A 27,967-nucleotide genomic window follows, 5' to 3' on the forward strand; every position below is an offset into this window, starting at 1 on the left:
CACTTACTGCATTTTTATATTTTCTCCTTTCATCAATTAAATTCAATATTTCTTCTGTTACCCAAGGATTTCTACTAGCCCTCGTCTTTTTACCTACTTGATCCTCTGCTGCCTTCACTACTTCATCCCTCAAAGCTACCCATTCTTCTTCTTCTGTATTTATTTCCCCCATTCCTGTCAATTGCTCCCTTATGCTATCCCTGAATCTCTGTACAACCTCTGGTTCTTTTAGTTTATCCAGGTCCCATCTCCTTAAATTCCCACCTTTTTGCAGTTTCTTGAGTTTTAATCTACAGGTCATAACCAATAGATTGTGCTCAGAGTCCACATCTGCCCCTGGAAATGTCTTACAATTTAAAACCTGGTTCCTAAATCTCTGTGTTACCATTATATAATCTATCTGATACCTTTTAGTATCTCCAGGGTTCTTCCAGGTATACAACATTCTTTCATGATTCTTAAACCAAGTGTTAGTTATGATTATGTTGTGCTCTGTGCAAAATTCTACCAGGCGGCTTCCTCTTTCATTTCTGTCCCCCAATCCATATTCACCTACTATGTTTCCTTCTCTCCCTTTTCCTACACTCGAATTCCAGTCACCCATGACTATTAAATTTTCGTCTCCCTTCACAATCTGGATAATTTCTTTTATTTCATCATACATTTCTTCAATTTCTTCGTCATCTGCAGAGCTAGTTGGCATATAAACTTGTACTACTGTAGTAGGTGTGGGCTTCGTATCTATCTTGGCCACAATAATGCATTCACTATGCTGTTTGTAGTAGCTTACCCGCATTCCTATTTTCCTATTCATTATTAAACCTACTCCTGCATTACCCCTATTTGATTTTGTGTTTATAACCCTGTAGTCACCTGACCAGAAGTCTTGTTCCTCCTGCCACCGAACTTCACTAATTCCCACTATATCTAACTTCAACCTACCCATTTCCCTTTTTAAATTTTCTAACCTACCTGCCCGATTAAGGGATCTGACATTCCACGCTCCGATCTGTAGAACGCCAGTTTTCTTTCTCCTGATAACGAAATCCTCTTGAGTAGTCCCCGCCCGGAGATCCGAATGGGGGACTATTTTACCTCCGGAATATTTTACCCAAGAGGACGCCATCATCATGTAATCATACAGTAAAGCTGCATGCCCTCGGGAAAAATTACGGCTGTAGTTTCCCCTTGCTTTCAGCCGTTCGCAGTACCAGCACAGCAAGGCCGTTTTGGTTATTGTTACAAGGCCAGATCAGTCAATCATCCAGACTGTTGCCCTTGCAACTACTGAAAAGGCTGCTGCCCCTCTTCAGGAACCACACGTTTGTCTGGCCTCTCAACAGATACCCCTCCGTTGTGGTTGCACCTACGGTACGGCTATCTGTATCGCTGAGGCACGCAAGCCTCCCCACCAACGGCAAGGTCCATGGTTCATGGGGGGATCAGGTGAATAACTTCATTAAAACAGTTTTTTGGTGTACCTGGTTCAGCAACAGTTCTTCTTCCAGTGAATGATGCGTTACATTATTGCATACCAGTGCTAATGTTTTGTATCATTTCTGACTGTGTGTGTGAAGCCTGCCCAGATCAATGTCTGCTGTGTGTATTCCAAGCAATTGTTGAAACAGTTCTATCAATGGAGCACTTGTTTGGCAGGACACTGAAAAGTGTCTCTTAAAAATAGGACTGTCGTCTTAGAGCCTCTCGGTTGAACAATTGACCAGTCTTATTCACAAGCGGCTCAAGAATGTAAAGAGTTCTTTCAAATAAGTAAATCCAGAAATATTGATTATAGTAATCAATACAAAAATTTATGAATTCGTAAGAAGTTGTTACATATTCTCACTCATAGCATTAAAACCCATGAAGAGAGGAATTTATCAAAATTAATGAACAGTGATTTTGTACGTAACATTGTTTGTCTGGCCACTCCTATCATTAGGGAGGTGGGCACTAAATATTATTTGCCATGAAAATTCCATTGGTCAGACATGAACCCGGAATCCTGCTTTTTGTAGGCAACATTCTTACTGACTGCATTTGGTGGGCATGACTCATGACCATCCCTCACTATTAAGAGTACTCAGGAATTTTAGGGATTAGTTCACTTGCACTAATGAAATATCCCTTACACATAATGTGCTCGTTGTTTTAGTAGTTATTTTTGCATAACTTTCCGCATCTGTCATCCATTTTTGCAGTTTTCTGTATTGGAAGCTAACGATCAGATGTTTCTGTTTTCTAAAAAATACTGTAAATACTATTCCATCTTGCTGTTCAGTTAAAGCAAAAGATTAGATATGCTGGACTTTTCTCCTTTGTTGCAATAGTGCAAAGACTGAACAGAAAAAACATCATTTTGTCGTTTGTTTTTAGCTCTTCATCAACAACCAGTTTGTGGATGCTGTTTCTGGAAAGAAGTTTGCCACCATCAATCCAGCTACTGGCACAAAGATCATAGATGTTGCCGAAGGTGACAAGGTAATTGAAGAATCCTTTTTCAGTTTTAATATTCTTATAGTGCTTCCGAAAGAAGCTAGTGATACAACACACTTTATTTCAAATATAACTTTGTGTCAAACAATCGTTAATATGCTTTGTTTGGACTGAACGTTTACGTATATAATGTTCTCTGTTGCATTTCCAGGCTGATGTTGATCAAGCAGTTGCAGCTGCCAAGGCAGCTTTCAAAAGAGGATCTGAATGGAGGAATATGGATGCTTCAGCAAGGGGCAAGCTAATGAATAAGGTACGCATGGTTGTAAAGTTTGTCACCAAGTGTGCCAAGTGTTAGCTATCAGTATTTGATTTCATGATAATTCAGTTTTGTTGCATATCACTATTTGAGTTCATGTAAGATTAGTATACTTCAACAATATAATATTGAAAACTTTTCATGCGTCACATCCATGACTGAGTCTGATCTGACGTTGCAGGAACGGGGACAGATAAATTAAAGAAAAAGCCACAGGGGCTGACATTTTGTAGTTTGGTGATGTTTTTGTGAGTCAAATTATTTACAAGTACACTACAAAAGCAACATGGAACTTTAAATTTTGATAGCTCTAATCAAAAATTAAAGACTCGACAGGAGGTATTGCAATATTCTTTACCAAGTGATCAGAAAGGCTTAAACTATTTGCTATGCACAAAAGATCAAAATTTCAAGAACATAGGCTTCAAATAAATACACTTAGTAAAGAAAACGGACATAGCAGTAAGACAAATTATATAAAATTCAGATAATTACCTACTAACTTCAATGAAGTTTTTCTAATATTAGCTGAAAACACACGGACAAAAAAGACCAGAAAGGAAAAGAGGTCCATCGGACGTGTATTGCAGGCCACCACCAGACATCAGTTTTGCCAAATTATTCATTAAACAGATCACCAGATCCCAGAAAAGCAGTAGCTCTTCTGGCCATGATGGTATTGAAGCTGAAGCACTAAAATCTTGTGCTGACTTGGTGGTGTCCCTTCGAGTTACCTTTGTAACGAGTTGATGAGAAGAGGAGTATTTTCCTGAAAGACTGAAATGTGTGGGGTAGTAACATGTGTGGGGTAGTAACACCCATTTGTGAAAAAAGATGTGATGTGCATGTGAACTCTAACTATAGATCCAACTCCCTCCTTCGTGTGTTCCGTGTCCTCTCTCTTTCTTTTTCTTACAAAAGAACATTGAACAATCCCTGTGAGAATGAATAGCAGCTCATTTCAGCTTCTGTCAAGGTTCCTCTACTAAGAAAGCAATATATCATGTGATGAACATAGTGCTGGTAGAAATAAATAAGAGAAATTACCTTATTGGCGTTTTATGTAATCTTGCCCAGGCCTTTAACTATGCAGATTATGAATTCATGTAGAGAAACTAAAATGTTACAGCATCCGTATGTATATAATAGAGGGGGTGAGGGTACAAATGGTAAAAGTGCTAGCTGAGTAAATGACAAAGATAGTTAAATAGCTAGTTATGAATTATATGAGTTAGTATCGGAATATTGGCTATCTTTTCCTAATAGTTGGTTGGTATGTGTATAGTTGTAGGTATGGTTAGAGGTTGTAATGCCTCTGCACTATTTTTTATAATATACTAAAAATACTTTTACTCCTTGTGTCTTAAAACTGTTTACAGTAAAACAGTTACAAGTGCAATAACATTTTATTTACAGTGCTGTGTTTTTAAAGATTTTTTTTTTTTACAGCGCACATGATGTACATAATACAATATATGTTCATTGTAAAATGGGAACATGTGTGAAATTAAAGTGAAATTAATATAACAAATTGAAGAGCAATAGGCAAATAGCAGATAAAATGAAAATACCAAAACAAAAATATATTGGTGTGTTTCCAACACATACGAGGGATTATTTGTAGTCATGTCTATAATCCTCTCACAGTCTGTGTCTATGTAATCACAATCATTTCCTTCTGTGGTATGTCTTGAAGAATGTCCTTCCTGGGCAACACTCGTGGTGGTTTACCATTACATTGTGCATTTTTCAGTCTTCCTCATCCCCTTCTTTGACCATGTCCTGAATATTTCTCATTGTAACTGCTGTCAGGGAATGGGATTAATTGTTATAGAACTCATGATAAAGTGGAGGGATGTAGTTCTTCATCTCCTGAACAATTTTCCATATCTCAAATTTTATTCCAAACTCATTTTGATACAAAGGCTGCAGAAGAGGTATTGATAGGGGATGAACACTGGGGGTCCTAAAATCCTCTTGTGGTATTCTTCCATTGTATTTTGTTTCCTTTTGTAGGCTTAGCAACTTTATCCTTTGCTATGGTATCCATGGCTTTAATCGAATGGAAGTTTTCTGTTCTCATTTCCACTATGGGAAACGTTCTGCTGATCTGCTTCACTGCATGTCTTGGGGAATGAATACATGTCTGAAGTGTTTCTTTGCCTTTTCATGGAAACCACAGTCTTTCACATTCCGTATGTGTGTGGCAAGTTTAAAGGACCTGTTGTGCTCAATATGCTGATTTGCCTCAAGATGTAAAGGCAGTATTTCAAATATTATAAGGATTCTTAAGTGTATGCATTAGGCTATAGCTGTACTTTCAGAAAAGTACATACCTGAACAGTGATTAAAGACAGCAACAATTGTCATTCTGTTTTACATTTAAATTATACTAGTTCTATTCTAAATGCAGTCCAGGCTTAGAACTTAAATTTTATCATCACAGAGTACAAAGCTATGCAGGAAGTCACATGCACTTCCTTTGCTCTGAAGAGATCCACACTTTAGCTTTCCAGATGTGCATTTAGATAATTCTCTTGTGAAATGTCACTTGCACTACTTATACCACTTGTATTCTTAGCCCCTGAACTGCCAATACATTTAAACTCTCAAAGAATTTCTTATGTATTAGTGAATGTTCTAGATGTTTCTGAATAATAATGGTTGAAATTTTTGTCATTAGTACAATAATTCTGTGCAAAGTTTGGCTGAAAGTTTATACTTTCAGGACCTTGGATCATATCTGTACTAACAAGTGTATATAGTAACTTTAGTAGAGACATCATTTAATCTGTGGAAGAAATGATGCATAACACCACGTTTTCAAATTTTCTACAGAATCGGAGGACACATTCAGTCTTCTTTTGTAGGACGATGTTTCCCTACTACTCTTGATCCATGCTGTTATACTGATACATAAGGTGTCTCAGGAGGAATGATCAATATTCAGGGAAATGACAAGAACGATTATTCAAAACGAAAAAAATGTGTTATCCATGTATGCTCCCCAGACTGACCCAAACTACAATATAAGGATGTAGGCAGTGTGACATATGGACGTTTGGGTTGGTCTCGGGAGCATGCATGTATAGGTGAAGTGGTTCAGGTGGCCACTCACAATAAGTGGGAAATCTAGGTTCAGGCCCAGGTCTAGCACAAATTTTCATATGTCACTATTGGGTAGTAAATTTATACCCAGTACAGCTGATGTCAAGCAATGAGCTGCCAGAGAATTAATTTAGATTTACACTTGAGTTTGAGTGTTTATAGGAACTCTGTAACAGTTCAGTTTGTCGTATTAACATGTACAGTGTGTAACAAATGATGGATCTCATTCTGTTTCATATGTTTCTCATACAAATAATGTTAATTGCAGCTTGCTGACTTGATTCAGAGAGACATTGAGTACCTGGCCAGTGTGGAAACTCTGGACAATGGGAAACCGTATGGAGACTCCCTGTTTGACATCAATATGGCAATTGATACACTTCGTTACTTTGCTGGATGGGCAGACAAAATTCATGGGAATACTATTCCATCAGGTATGAAACTAAAGGAGTAATTCTGTGTTTCATTTGTGTTGTAGCATGTAGTATTAAGATTCCATCATTAGGGAATTATGCATCAACACCAAAGTGTACAGTGTGTTTTACTAACAGTCCCTTGAAGTCTGAAGAGAAATAATGCAGGTATGCTGAACAGTAGAAGGTTGCAACATGTGATCCCTCCATTGAGAATTCATGAAAATTGGATGCAGGACATTTGCAGTTTTAAATTTCATTATCAGGTGGTGCTGGAAACTGTAATCATTGTGCAGTATATTTTAAAGACTGTGCTGCAGCATTGAAATGGCAGTCAGTGAAGAGTTCCACAGGTAACATGTGCCAAGTGGTTGCACAGGTGGAAAGGAGATAGTGAAAATGGAAAATCCAAGGTGGAATGTAACAGTATTATGAAAAGGATAGTTGCTACCCACCATACAGCAGAGGTGCTGAATTGCAGGTAGGCACAACGAGAAGACTGTCAGAAAGTGAGGTTCCGGCCAACAAGGCCTTCATCAGAAATAGACAACTAGAGGTTGAAAATCCTCTTCAGTTGTAAATTTATTTTATTAGCATGACTGGTTTTGGGCTCTCATAAGCCCACACACACACACACACACACACACACACACACACACACACACGACCACTGCCTCTGGCTGCTGAGGCCAGACTGCAAGCAGCAGCACATGATGGGAGAGGTAGCTTCAAATGTCACCAGTTAAAACACAGTCCTGTTGCAGTGACACATTGTTATCGACATTGCTTTCTCATTGAAGGAGGCCCAAATACGAAAATGATGAACCAACTATCCAACAAATTTCAGCAGTCAATTATTGTGATGGATACATTTGTTGGCTGCAGGTCAACTGCAATTATACCAGAAAATGGCAAGAAAGTGGTACAGTTATTCAGTGCGTTTCAAGTCGTATCTGTTGATGAGTTGCAGCTGAGTCCCAATTGAGGCCATCAGTTTTGGTATGAAATGATAATTAAATGGACACCCTAGCTGCAAGCAGGCGTTGATATACTTCATTGGGGACATGCTGAAAATTTGTGCCCCGACCAGGACTCGAACCCGGGATCTCCTGCTTACATGGCAGACGCTTTATCCATCTGAGCCACCGTGGGCACAGAGGATAGTGTGTCTGCAAGGACTTATCCCTTGCACACTCCCCGTGAGATTCACAGTCCCAACATGTCCACACCACTACATTCGTAGTGTGCCTAATAGATGTTTGCCCATCATACTCATTACTCGTGGCAGATTAATCTACCAAGTCCCGTACGAGTTCGGGCATAGCGTGTGCGTTCGCACAAGAAGGTCAATGGCCGGGAAGCCATATTTTTAACTATATATGACGGTAGTATCTGTTCCCGAAAGAACAGTTACCGTGGATGACCATGCAGCCTAGCTGCAAGCAGGCGTTGATATAGTTCATTGGGGACATGTTGAAAATGTGTGCCCCGACCGGGACTCGAACCCGGGATCTCCTGCTTACATGGCAGACGCTCTATCCATCTGAGCCACCGTGGGCACAGGCACTGCTACCAATCAGCTGTTGACCCAAATCAACCAGCCATTGGCACAACGTGCTTCTGAGCACAACATCCTGAGTTTCACCCATGCCCTCTATATCGTTCCCAACAACATCGCATTTTTTGAATTATATAGAAGAGAGCTGTCGTTGCGATGCCTCCTCCAGTTGAGTTTAACATAATTGAATTTTCTGAATTTTTGAATTCTGTTGTGATTTAAAGTTAGTTATTTTTATGTAATTTATTTCATGACCACAGATGGAAATTTCTTCACATATACACGAAAGGAGCCAGTGGGTGTGGTGGGGCAGATTATTCCGTGGAACTACCCTATTCTGATGTTGGTCTGGAAGTGGGGCCCTGCTCTGGCTGCTGGCTGTACCATCGTACTGAAGCCTGCCGAGCAGACGCCACTCACAGCTCTGTATGTGGCTGCACTTACCAAAGAGGTTGGTGTAGCTAAGTCAAGAATCAGTTTTCACATTCCAATGACTGTGCCCTCTTATCTGTGATATGTTTTTATTGTTTTAGGCAGGGTTTCCCAATGGTGTTATCAATGTAATAACAGGGTTTGGACCAACAGCTGGTGCTGCTCTTTCTATGCATCCTGACATCAACAAAATTGCATTTACTGGATCTACTGAGGCAAGTATTCCACTTTTCTATAAGATATCGCTGGCAGTGTGTTACATTATGATTAATAACAGTAACTACATCATGTGTCTTCTGTAACTTGTTTTATATCCCAGAACCAGACTTACTATAGATCAGTAGATTCACACAGATGTAAAACAGCCACAGCATTCACCCAGGATTTTTTTCATCTTCTAAAAGGATAGGAAAGGTTCCTGGAACTAGGATTGTAGATGGATTAGATAGAAAATTTCACAGGTTTCTGAGTTTGGGAGAGACAGCAGGATAGGAAGAGATAAAAGTGAATAATGAAATATCAGTAACAGATGAGATTAAAAAATACGTAGAGTGAGAAATGGTAGAGAGGGTAATCTTTCAGACTGAGATAAGGGAAGGAGTGGAAAATTCCACAGCTAAAATAGTTGTATATACAACTTTTAACATTCATTAAGTGTTGTTAGGGCTCCACTAGGCACCAATACTTTGGGGACCGCCCTGGTTCATGATTGTTCAACCACTGGCCACAAGCCATGAAGAATGGTTGAAGCTAGTTGCAAGCTGTGTACATCTCACTTGTTATCACAGATGTAACCCGTAGAATTGATCTGGTGGATCTGGGGAGCACTCTAAAGGCTGTCAAGTGTTCCTCAAACCATTCTGACACAATATGGGAGCTGGATGTAGTCTTGTGGAAGGCATAGGTTGCTTGCAATGTGCAGACAACTGAAGTGATGGATATGGTTGGGCACTAGAATCCTGTATAATACAACAGTAAGACATATTGTGAGGCATTTGTCATTTCATTCCGTGTAAACATTCTCCACTGTCGTAACTGCGGTGCTGCGGCAAGGGGAGTTTGTCTTGTTTTGTTTCACATAGTCATTCTCTGCTATCGGTGTACAAATGTGAATATGGCTTGTCAGATCCAGTGTCATTTCTCCATTCTTCAAGCACTCAGTGGCAGTATTCCTGCACCCACACATCATTGTGACGTATGACACACAGTGAACAGAGTTGTATCAGTGGAACAGTGTTTTCTATAGCCCATGGTGAGGTAGTGGTTCTTGATGGTATATAATTATAGTTGTCCAGCTGAGCTCTACCTTCTTTTGGCATACACTACAGGAATGCTCACTTCTCCCTATCTGAATATCAGTCAACAAAAACTGAAGTTGAAGTTGTGGAAGTTGGACAAATGTGCAATCCTCGCTAATGCTTTCTGATTATTTTTTGTAAGGAAGGGTTACACACTGTCATGTTATTGCCTTGAAGTTTTGCTAGGTTAAACTATATAGGTTACACTAGTGGTCCTGCTGTTGATATTCTAAGTGTGTCAGGTTCATAAATTAATAATAAGCAAGAAGTCCCTTAGAATCAGTAATGGTTCCTAACACCAGTGATTTAAGATTTGATGAGCTGGTTATTTATTCATCAATGAAAAATAACAAATAAAACTGGTGACCTTACAAAAAGCAGAGGGATATGCTATTAAATAAACTGAATAATAATAATAATAATAATAATGATGATGATGATGGGATGATGATGATGATGGGATGATGATGATGATGATGATAATGATGATGATCAGCTAGTCGAATAATAATAATAATAATAATAATAATAATAATAATAATAATAATAATAATAATAATAATAATAATAATATCAGTGGAGGCCCGGGAAAAGAATCGGCCTCCGGTATGTTTTGCCAGTCGTAAAAGGCGACGAAAAGAACAAACCACTAATAGGGCTAACCCCCCTTTTAGTGTGATTAGTTGGTTCAGGACAGAACTAAAGAAGCCTCGGACAAGCGCCGTCATGGTCGGGGACGACGCTTGAACCCTATGCCCGCCCACAATGGTAACGACACTGCTAGCCAACTGGAAAATGATTTAAATCCAAATAGAGGTGTTTTGCAGGATATGCTTCCTGCAACCACCCTAGAAGGAAAACAAAGACAGAGGATGAGATGGTCAGATGAAGTTAATCGACACCTCATGTTCTGTTATTACCAAGCAACAAACCTAGGAACCAACACAACTGGATACAGATCACAAGTATACACAACATTTATTACCAGATACCCAGAATTAAAATTTTTAACAGAACAACGATTAGCTGATCAGATCCGTGTAATAATAAAAAATAACGGGATACCCCAGTCAGAATTAGATAACATCAAACATCAAGTACAACAAATACTGGAACAAAATAATGTGCAATCAGAAGAAGAAGAAAATACAGTAATGGACTCAAACATCCCAGAGCAAACAAACAAAGAACAACATGCACCAATTAAACAATCAGAGGAAAATGAAATCTTAAGACAGCCACCAGAACAAGCACAAATAGAACATGAAGTGACACAGATGTTAGATATAGAAGAAAAATTTCAGCTGACATATATAGAATACAAAGACACAAATACAGACATTAGACCATTCTTGCGTAGACCACCAAATAACCCACAAGTCAAAACAACAATAAAAACTATCAACACAGTCATACACAACAAAATAAATGAAAATACAACTATGGAAGAGTTACAACTACTGGTTTATATAGGAGGACTCACTACACTAAATATACACACTAGGCAGAGATCAGAACCAACCAACACACAGAAGAAACCCACAAAACCAGCATGGCAACACAGGCTACAGATCAAAATAGAAAAACTGAGAAAAGACATCGGACAGCTAACACAATTTATAAGAAATGAAATCTCGGAAAAAAAACGAAAAAGGTTAGGTAAAATCTCACAACAAGAAGCGACAGAGCAATTAGACGAAAAGAAGCAGAAATTACAAGCATTAGCCAAACAACTCAGAAGATACAAAAAAAGTGAAAATAGAAGGAAACAAAACCAAACATTCAACACAAACCAAAAGAAATTTTACCAGACAATAGATAACACACACATTAAAATAAACAATCCACCAAATATAACAGACATGGAACACTTCTGGAGCAACATATGGTCAAACCCGGTACAACATAACAGGCATGCACGGTGGATACAAGCAGAAACAGACACATACAAGATGATACCACAAATGCCTGAAGTGATAATTTTGCAACATGAAGTCACCCAAGCAATTAATTCTACTCACAATTGGAAAGCCCCTGGAAATGACAAAATAGCAAATTTCTGGTTAAAGAAGTTCACCTCAACACATTCACATCTAACTAAATTATTTAACAGTTACATTGCAGACCCATACACATTCCCTGATACACTTACACACAGAATAACTTATCTGAAACCTAAAGATCAAGCAGACACAGCGAACCCAGCTAAATATCGCCCCATAACATGCCTACCAACAATATACAAAATATTAACTTCAGTCATTAAACAGAAACTAGTGACACATACAACACAGAAGAAAATTATAAATGAAGAACAAAAAGGCTGTTGCAAAGGAGCACGAGGATGTAAAGAGCAACTGATAATAGATGCAGAGGTGACATATCAAGCTAAAACTAAACAAAGGTCGCTACACTACGCATACATTGATTACCAAAAAGCTTTTGATAGTGTACCCCACTCATGGTTACTACAAATATTGGAAATATACAAAGTAGATCCTAAATTGATACAGTTCCTAAACATAGTAATGAAAAATTGGAAAACCACACTTAATATCCAAACAAATTCAAATAATATCACATCACAGCCAATACAGATTAAGCGTGGAATATACCAAGGAGACTCATTAAGTCCTTTCTGGTTCTGCCTTGCTCTGAACCCACTATCCAACATGCTAAATAATACAAATTATGGATACAATATTACTGGAACATACCCACACAAAATCACACATTTGCTATACATGGATGATCTACAATTACTGGAAGCAACAAATCAACAACTCAACCAATTACTAAAGATAACAGAAGGATTCAGCAATGATATAAGTATGGCTTTTGGAACAGACAAATGTAAGAAAAATAGCATAGTCAAGGGAAAACATACTAAACAAGAAGATTACATATTGGATAACCACAGCGACTGCATAGAAGCGATGGAAAAAACGGATGCCTATAAATATCTAGGATACAGACAAAAAATAGGAATAGATAATACAAATATCAAAGAAGAACTAAAAGAAAAATACAGACAAAGACTAACAAAAATACTGAAAACAGAATTTACGGCAAGAAACAAGACAAAAGCTATAAATACCTATGCCATACCAATATTGACCTACTCATTTGGAGTAGTGAAATGGAGTAACACAGACCTAGAAGCACTCAATACACTAACACGATCACAATGCCACAAATATAGAATACATCACATACATTCAGCAACAGAAAGATTCACATTAAGCAGAAAGGAAGGAGGAAGGGGATTTATCGACATAAAAAACCTACATTATGGACAGGTAGACAATTTAAGAAAATTCTTTCTAGAACGAGCAGAAACTAGCAAAATACATAAGGCAATCACTCATATAAATACATCGGCTACACCACTGCAATTTCATAACCACTTCTACAACCCTTTAGATCACATAACATCAACAGACATGAAGAAAGTAAATTGGAAAATGAAAACACTACATGGCAAGCACCCGTATCATCTAACACAGCCACACATCGATCAAGACGCATCCAACACATGGCTAAGAAAAGGCAATATATACAGTGAGACAGAAGGATTCATGATTGCAATACAGGATCAAACAATAAACACCAGGTATTACAGCAAGCATATTATTAAAGATCCCAATACCACAACGGATAAATGCAGACTTTGTAAACAACAAATAGAAACAGTAGATCACATCACAAGCGGATGTACAATACTAGCAAATACAGAATACCCCAGAAGACATGACAATGTCGCAAAAATAATACATCAACAGCTTGCCTTACAACATACACTTTTAAAACAACACATTCCTACATACAAGTATACACCACAAAATATACTGGAGAATGATGAATACAAATTATACTGGAACAGAACCATTATAACAGATAAAACAACGCCACATAACAAACCTGACATCATACTCACCAATAAAAAGAAGAAATTAACACAACTAATCGAAATATCCATACCCAATACAACAAATATACAAAAGAAAACAGGAGAAAAAATTGAAAAATACATCCAACTGGCTGAGGAAGTCAAAGACATGTGGCATCAGGATAAAGTTGACATCATACCAATTATACTATCAACTACAGGAGTCATACCACACAATATCCACCAGTACATCAATGCAATACAGCTACATCCAAACATATATATACAGCTACAGAAATCCGTAATTATTGATACATGTTCAATTACCCGAAAGTTCCTAAATGCAATATAACACATACCGTACAGTTGAAAGTAAGTGACGCTTGATCAAGGTCCGCGTCACTCCATTTTTAACCGGACTTAATGTCTGAGAAAGTGAAGATAATAATAATAATGCAAACCACTAATAGGGCTAACCCCCCCCCCCCCCCTTTTGAATGTGATTAGTTGGCTCAGGACAGAACTAATGAAGCCTAGGACAAGCGCTGTCATGGTAGGGGACGACGCTTGAACCCTATGCCCGTCCACAATGGTAACGACACTGCTAGCCACACGGAAAATAATTTAAATCCAGATAGAGGTGTTTTGCACGATATGCTTCCTGCAACCACCCTAGAAGGAAAACAAAGACGGGCTGAGATGGTCAGATGAAGTTAACCGACACTCATGTTCTGTTATTACCGAGCAACAAACTTGGGAACCAACACAACTGGATACAGATCACAAGTATACACAACATTTATTACCAGATACCCAGAATTAAAATTTTTAACAGAACAATGACTAGCTGATCAGATCCGTGTAATAATAAAAAATAACAGGATACGCCAGTCAAAATTAGAAAACATCAAACAACAATTACAACAAATACTGGAACAAAATAATGTGCAATCAGAAGAAGAAGAAGAAGAAGAAGAAAATACAGTAATGGACTCAAACATCCCAGAGCAAAGAAATTAAGAACAACATGCATCAATTAAACAATCAGCGGAAAATGAAATCTTAAGACAGCCACCAGAACAAGCGCAAATAGAACATGAAGTGACACACATGTTAGACATAGAAGAAAAATTTCAGCTGACATATATAGAGTACAAAGACACAAATACAGACATTAGACCATTCTTGCATAGACCACCAAATAACCCACAAGTTGAAACGACAATAACTACTATAAACACAATCATACACAACAAAATAAATGAAAATACAACTATGGAAGAGTTACAACTACTGGTTTATATAGAAGCACTCACTACACTAAATATACATACTAGGCAGAGATCAGAACCAACCAACACACAGAAGAAACCCACAAAACCAGCATGGAAACACAGGCTACAGATCAGAATAGAAAAACTGAGAAAAGACATCAGACAGCTAACACAATTTATAAGAAATGAAATGTTAGGTAAAAGGTTAGGTAAAATCTCACAACAAGAAGCGATAGAGCAATTGGATGAAAAGAAGCAGAAATTACAAGCATTGGCCAAACGACTTAGAAGATAAATAAAAGTGAAAATAGAAGGAAATAAAACCAAACATTCAACTCAAACCAAAAGAAATTTTACCAGACGATAGAGAACACACACGTGAAAATAGACAATCCACCAAACATAACAGACATGGAACACTTCTGGAGCAACATATGGTCAAACCCAGTACAACATAACAGACATGCACGGTGGATACAAGCAGAAACAGATACATACAAGATGATACCACAAATGCCTGAAGTGATAATTTTGCAACATGAAGTCACCCGAGCAACTAATTCTACTCACAATTGGAAAGCCCCTGGAAAAGATAAAATAGCAAATTTCTGGCTGCTTGTGTCTGTGTATGTGCAGATGGATATATATGTGTGTGTGTGCGCGAGTGTATACCTGTCCTTTTTTCCCCCTAAGGTAAGTCTTTCCGCTCCCGGGATTGGGATGACTCCTTACCCTCTCCCTTAAAACCCACATCCTTTCGTCTTTCTCTCTCCTTCCCTCTTTCCTGAAGAAGCAACCGTTGGTTGCGAAAGCTAGAATTTTGTGTGTATGTTTGTGTGTCTATCGACCTGCCAGCGCTTTTGTTTGGTAAGTCTCGTCATCTTTGTTTTTAGATATAAATTATTTAACAGTTACATTGCAGACCCATACACAGTCCCTGATACACTTACACAAGAAATAACTTATCTGAAACCTAAAGATCAAGCAGACACAGCAAACCCAGCAAAATATCGCCCCATAAAATGCCTACCAACAATATACAAAATATTAACTTCAATCATTACACAGAAATTACACATACAACACAGAACAAAATTATAAATGAAGAACAAAAAGGCTGCTGCAAAGAAGCATGAGGATGTAAAGAGCAACTGATAATAGATGCCGAGGTGACATATCAAGCTAAAACTAAAGAAAGGTAGCTACACTATGCATACATTGATTACCAAAAAGCTTTTGATAGTGTACCCCACTCATGGTTACTACAAATATTGGAAATATACAAAGTAGATCCTAAATTGAAACAGTAATGAAAAATTGGAAAACCACACTTAATATCCAAACAAATTCAAATAATATCACATCACAGCCAATACAGATTAAGTGTGGAATATACTAAGGAGACTCATTAATTCCTTTCTGGTTCTGCCTTGCTCTGAACCCACTATCCAACATGCTAAATAATACAAATTATGGATATAATATTACTGGAACATACCAACACAAAATCACACATTTGCTATACATGGATGATCTAAAACTACTGGCAGCAACAAATCAACAACTCAACCAATTACTAAAGATAACAGAAGTATTTAGCAATGATATAAATATGGCTTTTGGAACAGACAAATGTAATAAAAATAGCTTAGTCAAGGGAAAACACACTAAACAAGAAGATTACATATTGGATAACCACAGCGACTGCATAGAAGTGATGGAAAAAACAGATACCTATAAATATCTAGGATACAGACAAAAACTAGGAATAGATAATACTAATATTAAAGAAGAACTAAAAGAAAAAGACTAACAAAAATTCTGAAAACAGAATTGACAGCAAGAAACAAGACAAAAGCTATAAATATTTATGCTATACCAATATTGACCTATTCATTTGGAGGAGTGAAATGGAGTAACACAGAACTAGAAGCACTCAATACACTTACACGATCACAATGCCACAAATATAGAATGCATCACATACATTCAGCAACAGAAAGATTCACATTAAGCAGAAAGGAAGGAGGAAGGGGATTTATCGACATAACAAAACCTACATTATGGACAGGTAGACAATTTAAGAAAATTCTTTATAGAATGTGCAGAAACTAGCAAAATACACAAAACAATCACTGATATAAATACATCGGCTACACCATTGCAATTTCATAACCACTTCTACAACCCTTTAGATCACATAACATCAACAGATACAAAGAAAGTAAATTGGAAAAAGACTAACACAGCCACACATCGATCAAGACACTTCCAACACATGGCTAAGAAAAGGCAATATATACAGTGAGATGGAAGGATTCATGATTGCAATACAGGATCAAACAATGAACATCAGATATTACAGCAATCATATTATTAAAGATCCTAATACCACAACAGATAAATGCAGACTTTGCAAAAAACAAATAGAAACAGTAGATCACATCACAAGTGGAAGTACAATACTAGCAAATACAGAATACACCAGAAGACATGACAATGTAGCAAAAATAATACATCAACAACTTGCCATACAACATAAACTAATAAAACAACACATTCCCCCATACAAGTATGCACCTCAAAATGTACTGGAGAATGATGAATACAAATTATACTGGAACAGAACCATTATAACAGATAAAACAACACCACATAACAAACCTGACATCATACTCACCAATAAAAAGAAAAAATTAACACAACTAATCGAGATATCCATACCTAATACAACAACTGGCTGAGGAAGTCAAGGACATGTGGCATCAGGATAAAGTTGACATTATACCAATTATACTATCAACTACAGGAGTCATACCACACAATATCCACCAGTACATCAACACAATACAACTACATCCAAACATATATATACAACTACAGAAATCTGTAATTATTGATACATGTTCAATTACCCGAAAGTTCCTAAATGCAATGTAACTTATACCGTACAGTTAAAGGGAAGTCACGCTTGATCAAGGTCCATGTCACTTTCCATTTTTAACCAGACATAATGTCTGAGAAAGGAAAGAAATAATAATAATAATAATAATAAATGTGCAACTGTGATTAAAATGTAGGTGCATTTCCTCAGTCAACTATTCATTGTAAATTTGTGTGATATAGAGTCCCATAACATATTAACTATAAACCATTAACTAATCCACAGAGTTAAGTTCAGTTGCTCATTAAGCAGATTGTAAACTTCAGGCTAGCTGGAATAATTATCAAAAGCAGCTCAAAATCTGAGAAAGCTAGTTTTGTTCTTTCATTGTCCGGTTAGTGTTATTGCATGATATCTAATGACATTTTATTGACAGGTGTTTAACCAACACCTGGAGGAGCAGTCTAGACACCACCTCCATAAGTTATCCAACCTGCTAACATCCTACTGCCACCTCAGGGCACCACTATCCAGCCCCTATCCTACCCACAATGTTCCTCCATGTCCACCCCTCATAGCACTTAAATCCTTCCTGGCTGCCCTTTTCAACTTCCACATCCCCAAAACTCCCTAACAACTCTCCACCAAATCTAGAGCCAGAACATTCCCATAACACTGGTGTTAACCTTTCCATCAAAACTCTCATCTCCACAGAACGAAGGCCTCACATTCAGCCCTATGCCCAAATTTAACCATGCTGGACTTGTCAAAATCTACTCTCCTTCTCCTGATCCCTGCAATGGAAACATTTCTTTGCCACCAATGCCTCCAACTGCTCTCTTGGTTCACACCACCATCAAACTGTGATCCTCACGACCCCGTCCCCCTCCCACCTAACTCCCCACTGGTCGTATTCCAGGAATTCCTTACCTCCACTTAGCCTCACCATACTTCCCCAGGTTCCTTCCTCAGAATACCAACCTTTCAGCAGAAGAAAGAATAGCCAGACACAACTTCAAAACAAATCCTGACCTAATCATCCTACCTGCAGACAAAGATTCCATCACTGTTGTTATGAACTGCAGTGACTACCTGGCAGAAAGCCAAGTCAGTTATCTGACTCCTCCACCTGTAAACTCTGCCAGAGTGATCCAATCCCATAAGTCCACCACAATCTCTAATCTTTCCTTAAAGCCATAGACCCTTCCCAGAACCTATCCTCACCTCTGTGACACCCATCTTCTACAAGTGCCCCAAAATCCGTGAACCCAACAATCCTGGATACACCATTGTGGCTGGTTATTGTGCCACCACTGAAAGGATTTTGACCCTCATTGACAAATACCACCTCCCGATTGCCCATAATCTGGCCTCCAACATCAAAGATAAGAACCAGTTCCTTCACTGACTCTTTATCATCACTACCCTTTTGCCACCTGAATCGCTTCACATCACCTCACTATACGCCAACATCCCTCATGCTCACAGTCTTACTATTATTGAACACTAATTTTTCAAACATCCTTCAGACTGCAAACCCACTGCCTCATTCCCCATACACCTTCCTAACTTTATCCTGACCCACAACTACTTCTCTGTTGAAGGGAAGGTACACAAACAAATCCATGGCACAGCTATGGGCACCCTCCTGTGTCAACCTGCGATGGGCCGTCTAGGGGAAGCCTTCCTAGCCTCCCTTACACTGGTTCAGGTTCATCGATATCATCTTCATGATCTCAGGGCCAAGACATCCTCTCTGATGGCTCTATTTGCATCTCTGTCCACATTAAACCCACCAACCACCAGCAATACCTGTATTTCAACAGCTGTCATCCTTTTCATACCAAAAAAATCTCTCCCATACTCCCTGGCTGCTCAGGGATGGTGTATTTGCAATGATAAGAACATGATTCCTCAGTGTGCTGATAGTCTCATCAAGGCCTTCAAAGGGAATCACTATCCCCCAGACCTAGTCTGCAAACAGATCTCCCATTTCATTTCCTCTCACACCCCCAGTCTTCCCACCACCACCATAAACTGGCCGCAGAGGAGTGCCTTCTTTTTCGCCCAGAACCACCCTGGACTGGAACAACTGAACCACGTCCTTCACCAGGGCTTTAATTGCCTATCATCATGCTCTGCAAAGAGGGACACCCTAACCAACATCCTTCCCACCCCTACTAAAGTGGTGGTCTGTCGCCCACACCACCTCTACAATATCCTAGTCTATCCCTATGCCACTCCCAATCCCAACCCCTTGCCAGAAGGACCACATCCCTGTGTAAGACAGAGGTGCAAAGCTGCCCATTCCAACCACCCAGCACATCCTATTCCAGTCCTATCTCAAATTCCACCCCATCAGGAGTGGGACCACCTGTGAAAGCAGCCATGTCATTTACCGGCTCTGCTGTACTTATTGCACAAGTTTTTGTATTAGTATGATAACCAACCACCTGTCCACAAGAATGAATGGCCAGCACCAAACCTGTGACACAACTAGCAGCTGAGCATAACATGCTTGATTTCCACGGCTGCTTCACTTCCCGAGCCATCTGAATCCTCCTCTCCATCACCAGCTGTTTTGAACTGTGCAAATTGGAGTTATCCTTACAACACATCTGTGGTCCCGTAATTATCCTGGCATCAACCTATGGTAACATACTATCCCCACACCCTCCACCCAACAGTTTCCACCCCCTCTTTTCTATCATCTCCTCCTCACAGTCGTCTTCCAGCCTGCACCTGCCCATCTTTCCCTGCTCCTCTCCTTTTTTCCCCACCTCCCTGCTCACAACCTCCTGATGCAGCATCTGTTGCCATTCTAGTCCCTGCACACTCCACCGAACTGCGTTCCTCTGTCACCCACCGATGCACTACCGTCCCGTCACCTTCCCCACGCCCTCCAGATTGCTGCTGCCATCCCACATGATAGTTAAATTCAGACTGAGGTGTTGGAGTTGACAGTCATGTGTGCGTGATGTGTGCTTGCTTGTATGCATGAATGGTGTGTGTTTCACTGTTTCTGTTTTGCTGATGAAGGCTTCGGTGGAAAGCTTTGTGTACGTGTCTTTTTAATTGTGCCTCTCTGCAACTCAGTGTCTTCTTTATGGTAAGCAGCAATCTATCTTTTTCTGCATCATTGTTAAACCCTAATGTTTCTTCTTATCTTTCCTCCAGGCTTCACTTAAACCATTCCCCTTTCTTGCCATCATACCGTTATTAGCTTTGCTACTCTCCACAGTTGTTTTATTTGATTGTGTATTGTACCTTTTCACTCTCTTCTATCCCACTCAAACATCCCAAACCAGTATCTCTTTCCAGATTTTTTTATGTGTTGAATGCTCTCTGTCTCCCTTTCCATGAGACAGCATTCCAAATATATTATGTTGTTGACATTTCAATTTTAATTCTTGTCTTCTCTTTTCCTGATAGTTTAGCATGTCCTTCTATGTCCAGAAATTATGAAGTCTCATCTCTTCAAATAATTTGTGCTTGTTACTAGTCACAGAACATACATGCTCTTAACAGACATATCATGTTGTGTGTTCCTATTAGGTTACGGTGTATTCTTTTCTGTGCAGTTAATTTTTGTATTGTCTAAACAGTTTCAGCATGAAAGAATTATGGCTACTTATAATTATGTAGGATTAACCATTAAAATTAACTCTGTCATTATACAGATAATTTATTTCATAAACAGTCTAAATATTTTTAGTTGCTTGTAGAAGTGTGTTGTTTCATGCTATTGTTGGACTCTAAATGTGTCATTTCTGAAAGACTGTTTTAGTACAAATAGTTAGATTTAAATATAACATTTTTAATTTTTTGACTTTTAGGTTGGTCATCTGATCATGGAGGCATCAGCGAAGTCCAACTTGAAAAGAGTATCTCTGGAACTTGGTGGAAAGAGCCCGCTAGTAGTGCTTTCTGATGCTGATGGTTAGTAGAGCTTTACATTTGTGATTGAAGAAACAATTCACATGGAAATAATAGAAATATAGCATCTGATCAGCAAATAACTTATACTGCATGTTATAGTTCTCGTAAAATATAAGTAAGGAAATGGTAATCATTAAAAATACATCATTTTAGGAAATATGAGCCTACAGTTCATAAGTGTCTATTGGCCCAATGGAGGAGGGAGAGCTATGTTGAGAGGGTGACTGCAAAACAATAAATTAAAGGAATAAATGGTATACACAGATGGAAAATTAAAATTAATGCAATAGCAACTCGCAAAGCTTTGATTCAGATTGAGAGCTTATGTTTACTTTTTAAAATGTTCTTGGTGAATCTTCATTTGATTGGTGACTTTATTTAAGACTGAAGTCTGTTTTTGAAGGACTGAGATGGCTGGTATGTTATGTGCCAAATTACTCAGTAAGAATGAAAACAATCAATTTTTGACAAAATAATTTAATTGGATGGATAAAAAATCTACTCACCAAGTGGCAGCAGGACACACACACAAAAGAAGGCTATAATTAGCTAAGATTTTGGAGCCAGTGGCTCGTTATTGAGGCAGAAGGGTTTAAGGGGAAGGAAGAGGGGTGAAAGGACTGGAGACATGTAGGAAAAAGGGGTAGATTTTGAGAGTTACCCAGGACCGCAGATTAGGGGAGACTTACAGGATGAGATGAGAACAGTGTTTCTTTCTTATCCTGTCTGATAAGTCTCCACTGATGCATGGTTCTGGGTGACTTTCTCAAAATCTACCCCTTTTCTTAGATCTCTCCAGCCCTTTTCCTTCACCCCTCTTCCTTTCCCTTTAACCCTTCGGCCTGAAGAAGCAGCCACTGGCTCTGAAAGCATGCCTAATTACAATCTTCTATTGTGTGTCTGCCCTGCCACTGCGTGATGAGTAGACTTTTTATCTATCCATTTAAATTAGATTACACAGTAAGATTTTCCATTTTCATATTTGACTTAAGTGAGAATTAGGAAGTTGGTGTTGGCAAGGCACTACATTTATGACTTCTCATAATTACAATAAATAACTACTTTGTATGTAACTGCATTCCAATCATTTAATGAGTGGGAAGAAAATAAAGTAGAGAGGTTGGAGCATTTGGTTAATATGTGCTTTCATCATCTTGAAGAAAACATTCTAACTTGATTCTTCAAAGTCCCTCTGAAGATTAAATATTTTAAGTAGATATTTACTTCACAGAATTACTTTTGTAATTAATTGTGTAGGATATCTAACATAGTTACCTTCTACTTGGAATCTATATTTTTGAACTGTGTGGGAAAATAAACTGTGTAATAGTCATAACCGATATTGTACATCACATTTTTAATACCTACTTCATTGCAGTTGATGAAGCTGTTGAGATTGCTCACACTGCCATATTCGCCAACCATGGTCAGAACTGCTGTGCGGGATCAAGAACTTTTGTACAAGAGGACGTGTATAGTGAATTTGTTAAAAAAGCAACAGCTAAAGCTGTAGCACGAAAAGTGGGGGATCCTTTCAGTGATGGCACCGAGCAGGGGCCTCAGGTAAGCTGTGAGACCTATTGGAAACAGTACTTTTGTGTTGTATTAGCAACTCCTAAATGAAGCTCTAGATGATGTAGACTTATTGGATGCAAACTATTGTTGATTCTTGTTTTGTTTGTTAGCGTTTTATAGAAATGTAAATGTAGAACTATAAACATCCATTTCACAATTACGTATGTATGAATATCATGATGCAGTGGGCTCAGTAATACTTTCAAAAGTTAATATCAACACTGAAGGAAAAGACAGACTGCTACTTACCATAAAGAAGACACATTAAGCTTCAGACAGGCACAATTAAGAGAGACTTACATGAAGATTTTGGCCACAACCTTTATCAGCAAAAGAGAAACACACACCATTCATAAACACAAGCAGGCACGCTTCATGCACACATGGCTGCCAACTCCAGCATCTCAGGCAGGAATTTGACTATCATGTGTGATGCAAGCAGCAATCTGGAGGGAATGGGAAAGAGGAAGGGATAGTAGTGCACATGTGGGGAGAGAGATGATGCTGTCTGGCAGAGTGTACAGGGACTAAAATTCCAAAATGTGCAGCATCAGGAGGTTGTGGGGCTGGGAGGGGGGGGGGGTGGAAGGAGGAGAGGAGTGGGGAAAGATGGGTGGGTACGTTGGCAGAGGACAGCAAACAAAGAGGATGGGAGATGAGAAAGGGGGAGGAGATGACAGGACAGAGGGGGTGGAACCTGTTGGGTGGAGGATGTGGGGACAGTATGTTACTGTAAGTTGAGGTCAGGATAGTTACAGGAGCGGAGAATGTGTTGTAAGGATAACTACCATGGCTCGGGTAATGAAGCAGCTATTGAAATCAAGCATGTTATGCTTAGCTGCATGTTGTGCCACAGGGTGCCCCATGCTCACCAACCCACAAAAGAGCTGTGGGTTCCATGAAAGGGGAGGGGGGGAGGGGAGGGGAGGGGAGAGGAGAGAAGTAGTTGTGGGTTATTGGGTTATGAAAAAAGTTAGTAAATATAACAGTGAAAACAAGCAATTACTGACAAAATTATTTAATTGGATAGATAAAAAATGTACTCACCAAGCAGTGACAGAACATACACAAATAACAAATGGTTGTAACTGGCAAGTTTTTGGGGGCCAGTGGCTCTTTCTTCAGGAAAAAAGGCAAAAGGGTTGAAGGGGAAGGAAGAAGGGTGAAGGAAAAGGACTGGAGAGGTGTAGGAAAAGGGGTAGGCTGCAGGAAAGTCACCCAGAACCACGGGTGAGGTAAGACCTACCATACGGGATGAGAAGGAAAGACTGATTGTTGGGGGGGGGGGGGGGGGGCTGCATTGGATGAGATTTGAAAACCTGAGAGCTTAAAGGTGGAAGACAGAGTAATATGCAGACAGAGATTACTGCTTAAACATCATGCATGAGTTAATAAGTGTTAAAAGCTAAGAGCATTGTATGTAACAGAGGTGGGAGGGGCTGAAAAATAGACAGGAAAGACAATGAGAGATGTAGATAACTAAAACACGAGTGAAGCAAACAGTAGTTACAGTGAAGAAATGCCGAGATGGTAGAAATTAACATAAATTAAGGCCAGCTGGTTGGCGAGAACCAAGGACATGTTGTTGTGCTAGTTCCCACCTGCGGAGTTCTGAGAAACTGGTGTCTGAGGGAAGAATCCATATGGTGCGTGCGATGAAATTGAGAGTTGCCAGTATACACCCTCCGCCTATGCTCATTCATCCTAATTGATAATTTAGTGGTAGTCATGCCGATGTAAAGGGCCAAATAGTGTTTACATAACAGCTGCTGTATGACATTAGTTGTTTCTTCACTGTAACTACTCTTTGCTTCACACTGTTCAAGTTTCCTACATCTTTCATTGTCTTTCACATCTATTTTTCACCACCCCTTTCCCACCTCTGTTACATACAAGGAACTTAGCTTTTCATTCTTATTAACTCATGCATGATGTTTAAGCAGTAATGTCTGTCTGCATATTACCCTGTCTTCCACCTTTAAGCTTTCAGGTTTTCAAATCTTGTCCGATGCAGTCCCCAACAAGCAGTCTTTCCTTCTCATCCCATACAGTAAGTCGCCCCTAACCCGCAGTTCTGGGTGACTTTCCCGAAGTCTATCCCTTGTCCGAGACCTCTCCAGTCCTTTTCCTTCACCCTTCTTCCTTCCCCTTCAACCCTTCTGCCTGAATAAGGAGCCACTGGCTCCGAAAGCTTACCAATTACAACACTCTTTTTTATGTGTGTGTTCAGCTGCCACTTAGTGAGTAGATTTTTTATCTATACAATTAAATAATTTTATCAATAATTGGTTGTTTTAATTGTGGTAGGCATAAAAACACAGATATGTTAATAGTTTTCAAGCAACTGCTCTTTCTTTAGCACACACTCACCACCACCACCACCACCACCACCACCACCATCCAAAACAAAACCAAATGCAACTGCTCATGGCTGCAATGACACCTTTTTCTAAAAAATGAGATTGGGTTCCAGAAACTAGAATCTTTTGCCTTTTCATACTAAGAATTCTTATCTAGATTCACTCTGTGGAATATTATGAAAAGGGTAGATTGCTACTCACCGTATAGGTAGGATGCTGAGTCACAGACAGGCACAATAAAAAGACTGCTAAACATACACTATATGATCAAAAGTATCTGGACACCCACTAAAACATATGTTTTTTATATTAGGTGCATTGTGCTGCCACCTACTGCTAGGTACTCCATATCAGCAACCTCAGTAGTCATCAGACATTGTGAGGGAGCAGAATGTGGCACTCTGCAGAACTCACTGACTTCGAATGTGGTCAGGTGATTGGGTGTCACTTGTGTCATGCATCTGTATGCAAGATTTCCACACTCCTAAATAGGCAGACATCTGTCCAGATCCTCACACAGGAATTCCAAACTGCATCAGGATTCACTGCAAGTACTATGACAGTTCGGTGGGAGGTGAGAAAACCTGGATTTCATGGTTGAGCGGCTGCTCATAAGCCACACATCATGCCGGTAAATGCCAAACAATGCTTCGCTTGATGTAAGGTGTGTAAACATTGGACGACTGAACAGTGCAAACATGTTGTGTGGAGTAACGAATCATGGTACACAATGTGGCGATCAGATGGCAGGGTGTGGGTATGGCAAATGCCTGATGAACATCATCTGCCAGCTTGTGTAGTGCCAACAGTAAAATTTGGAGGTGGTGGTGTTATGATATGGCCATGTTTTTCATGGGGAGGGGGGGGGGGGGGCTTGCACCCATTGTTTTACATGGAATTATCACAGCACAGGCCTACATTGATGTTTTAAGTGCCTTTATGCTTCTCGCTGTTGAATAGCAATTCAGGGATGGTGATTGCATCTTTCAACACGATCGAGCACCTGTACATAATGCACGACCTATGTCAGAGTGGTCACTTGACAATAACATCCTTGTAATGGACTAGCCTGCACAGTCTTGACCTGAATCTTAAAGAAAACCTTCGGGATGTTTTGAAATGCCGACTTCGCACCAGGCCTCACCGACGGACATCGATACCTCTCCTCAGTGCAGCACTGTGCAAAGAATGGGCTGCCATTCCCCGAGAAACCTTCCAGCACTTGATTGAATGTGTGTCTGTGAGAGTGGAAGCTGTCATCAAGGCTAAGGGTGGGCCAACACCATATTGAAATTCCAGCATTACCAATGGAGGGCACCACAAACTTGTAAGTCATTTTCAGGCAGGTGTCCGGATACTTTTGATCACATAATATATGCAAGCTTTCGGTCAAAGACTTTTTGGCCGAAAACTCTCACATTCCGCAATCTTTTTGTGGTCTGTCTGTGAGTCAACATCTCTTCTTTATAGTGGGTAGCAGTCTATCCTTTTCATAATATTGTCATTATTCCATCCTGGATTTTCTGTTATTTGATTTTACTCTGTGGAATAATGACTACCTGAAATGAAGAGGAATTGAATGCAGTTTTACCTAGAAAAAAATATTAATAACACAGGAAATTATTGAATGTGTAATAAGGCTCAAAAGCAACACTTGCGATTGCAACAGAATAATCTGCAACTAAAGTATGGAAAGTTTGTTCTTATATATGTACGACTGACTTTAAAATTAAGTGAGTACATTACAGAACTTCAGAAAATAAGAGTATAATCCTCACATACTTCTCAGCAGTTGCTGTCAGTTGTGATAAAGAAAGCCATCCTTTGCATATTTGTCAGCTGCTTGCAGTTCATAGTGCATAATATGTTACACAGAATTAAAACAGTTGGCAAGTGTTACTGAAAAGAAAATTTTTGAACATATGGAGAAGTCAAAATATGCTATGAGTGAATGACAAGAGGAAAAATTTATTGATTAACAATAAAACAAATTAATACACCAACATAAAGTTATTAGGAAATTATAACAAAGAAATGGTGAATTTTCTGATAAATGTGACAGCGAAAACTGATTCACCATAATAATAATAATAATAATAATGATGACAATGATTATGATAATAATGATGATGATGATATAATATCAATTTTCTTTACAATTCATATTTTGTTCTTCACAATACTCAAGCAAGTTCTTTGACGAAGTCATATAGTTCCACATCAGAATTTCTCTGCATTAAATCTATTTTCATAGTTGTCTGAATGGAATTTTAACTCTTTAAAGACTATTCCCGAGAATATGTAAATCCATACTAATCTTAAATTTTCAAATAATGCTTATTTTTGCCATTCTCATTAGTGAAGGTAGCTGGTTGGTCAGCATTAGTTAATTGAATATTGCCTCTATCAGACTCTGTGGTCAGTAAAATATGGAATACTCCTATTAACTGGCAGAGACATTCGTGGTTGATTATTGATTTTA

General features: G+C 38.9%; 1 protein-coding gene and 1 non-coding gene across 2 annotated transcripts in view; one reads left to right on the plus strand and one right to left on the minus strand.

Annotated features, from left to right (window-relative positions):
* LOC124799672 (aldehyde dehydrogenase, mitochondrial-like) overlaps positions 1–27,967 on the plus strand; it is a 140,770-nt gene that overhangs the window by 96,028 nt on the left and 16,775 nt on the right. The window contains exons 2-8 of the mRNA XM_047262938.1: positions 2,377–2,481; positions 2,648–2,749; positions 6,132–6,297; positions 8,095–8,285; positions 8,368–8,481; positions 21,448–21,550; positions 22,929–23,113. Of these exons, the coding sequence (XP_047118894.1) occupies positions 2,377–2,481; positions 2,648–2,749; positions 6,132–6,297; positions 8,095–8,285; positions 8,368–8,481; positions 21,448–21,550; positions 22,929–23,113 (966 nt within the window). The remainder of the gene's footprint in view (positions 1–2,376; positions 2,482–2,647; positions 2,750–6,131; positions 6,298–8,094; positions 8,286–8,367; positions 8,482–21,447; positions 21,551–22,928; positions 23,114–27,967) is intronic.
* Positions 7,761–7,835, minus strand: Trnat-ugu. The gene has a single exon. It is a non-coding gene; the product is annotated as a tRNA-Thr (tRNA).

Source organism: Schistocerca piceifrons, chromosome 1 (genome assembly GCF_021461385.2).
Source record: "Schistocerca piceifrons isolate TAMUIC-IGC-003096 chromosome 1, iqSchPice1.1, whole genome shotgun sequence".
NCBI classification, from domain to species: domain Eukaryota; kingdom Metazoa; phylum Arthropoda; class Insecta; order Orthoptera; family Acrididae; genus Schistocerca; species Schistocerca piceifrons.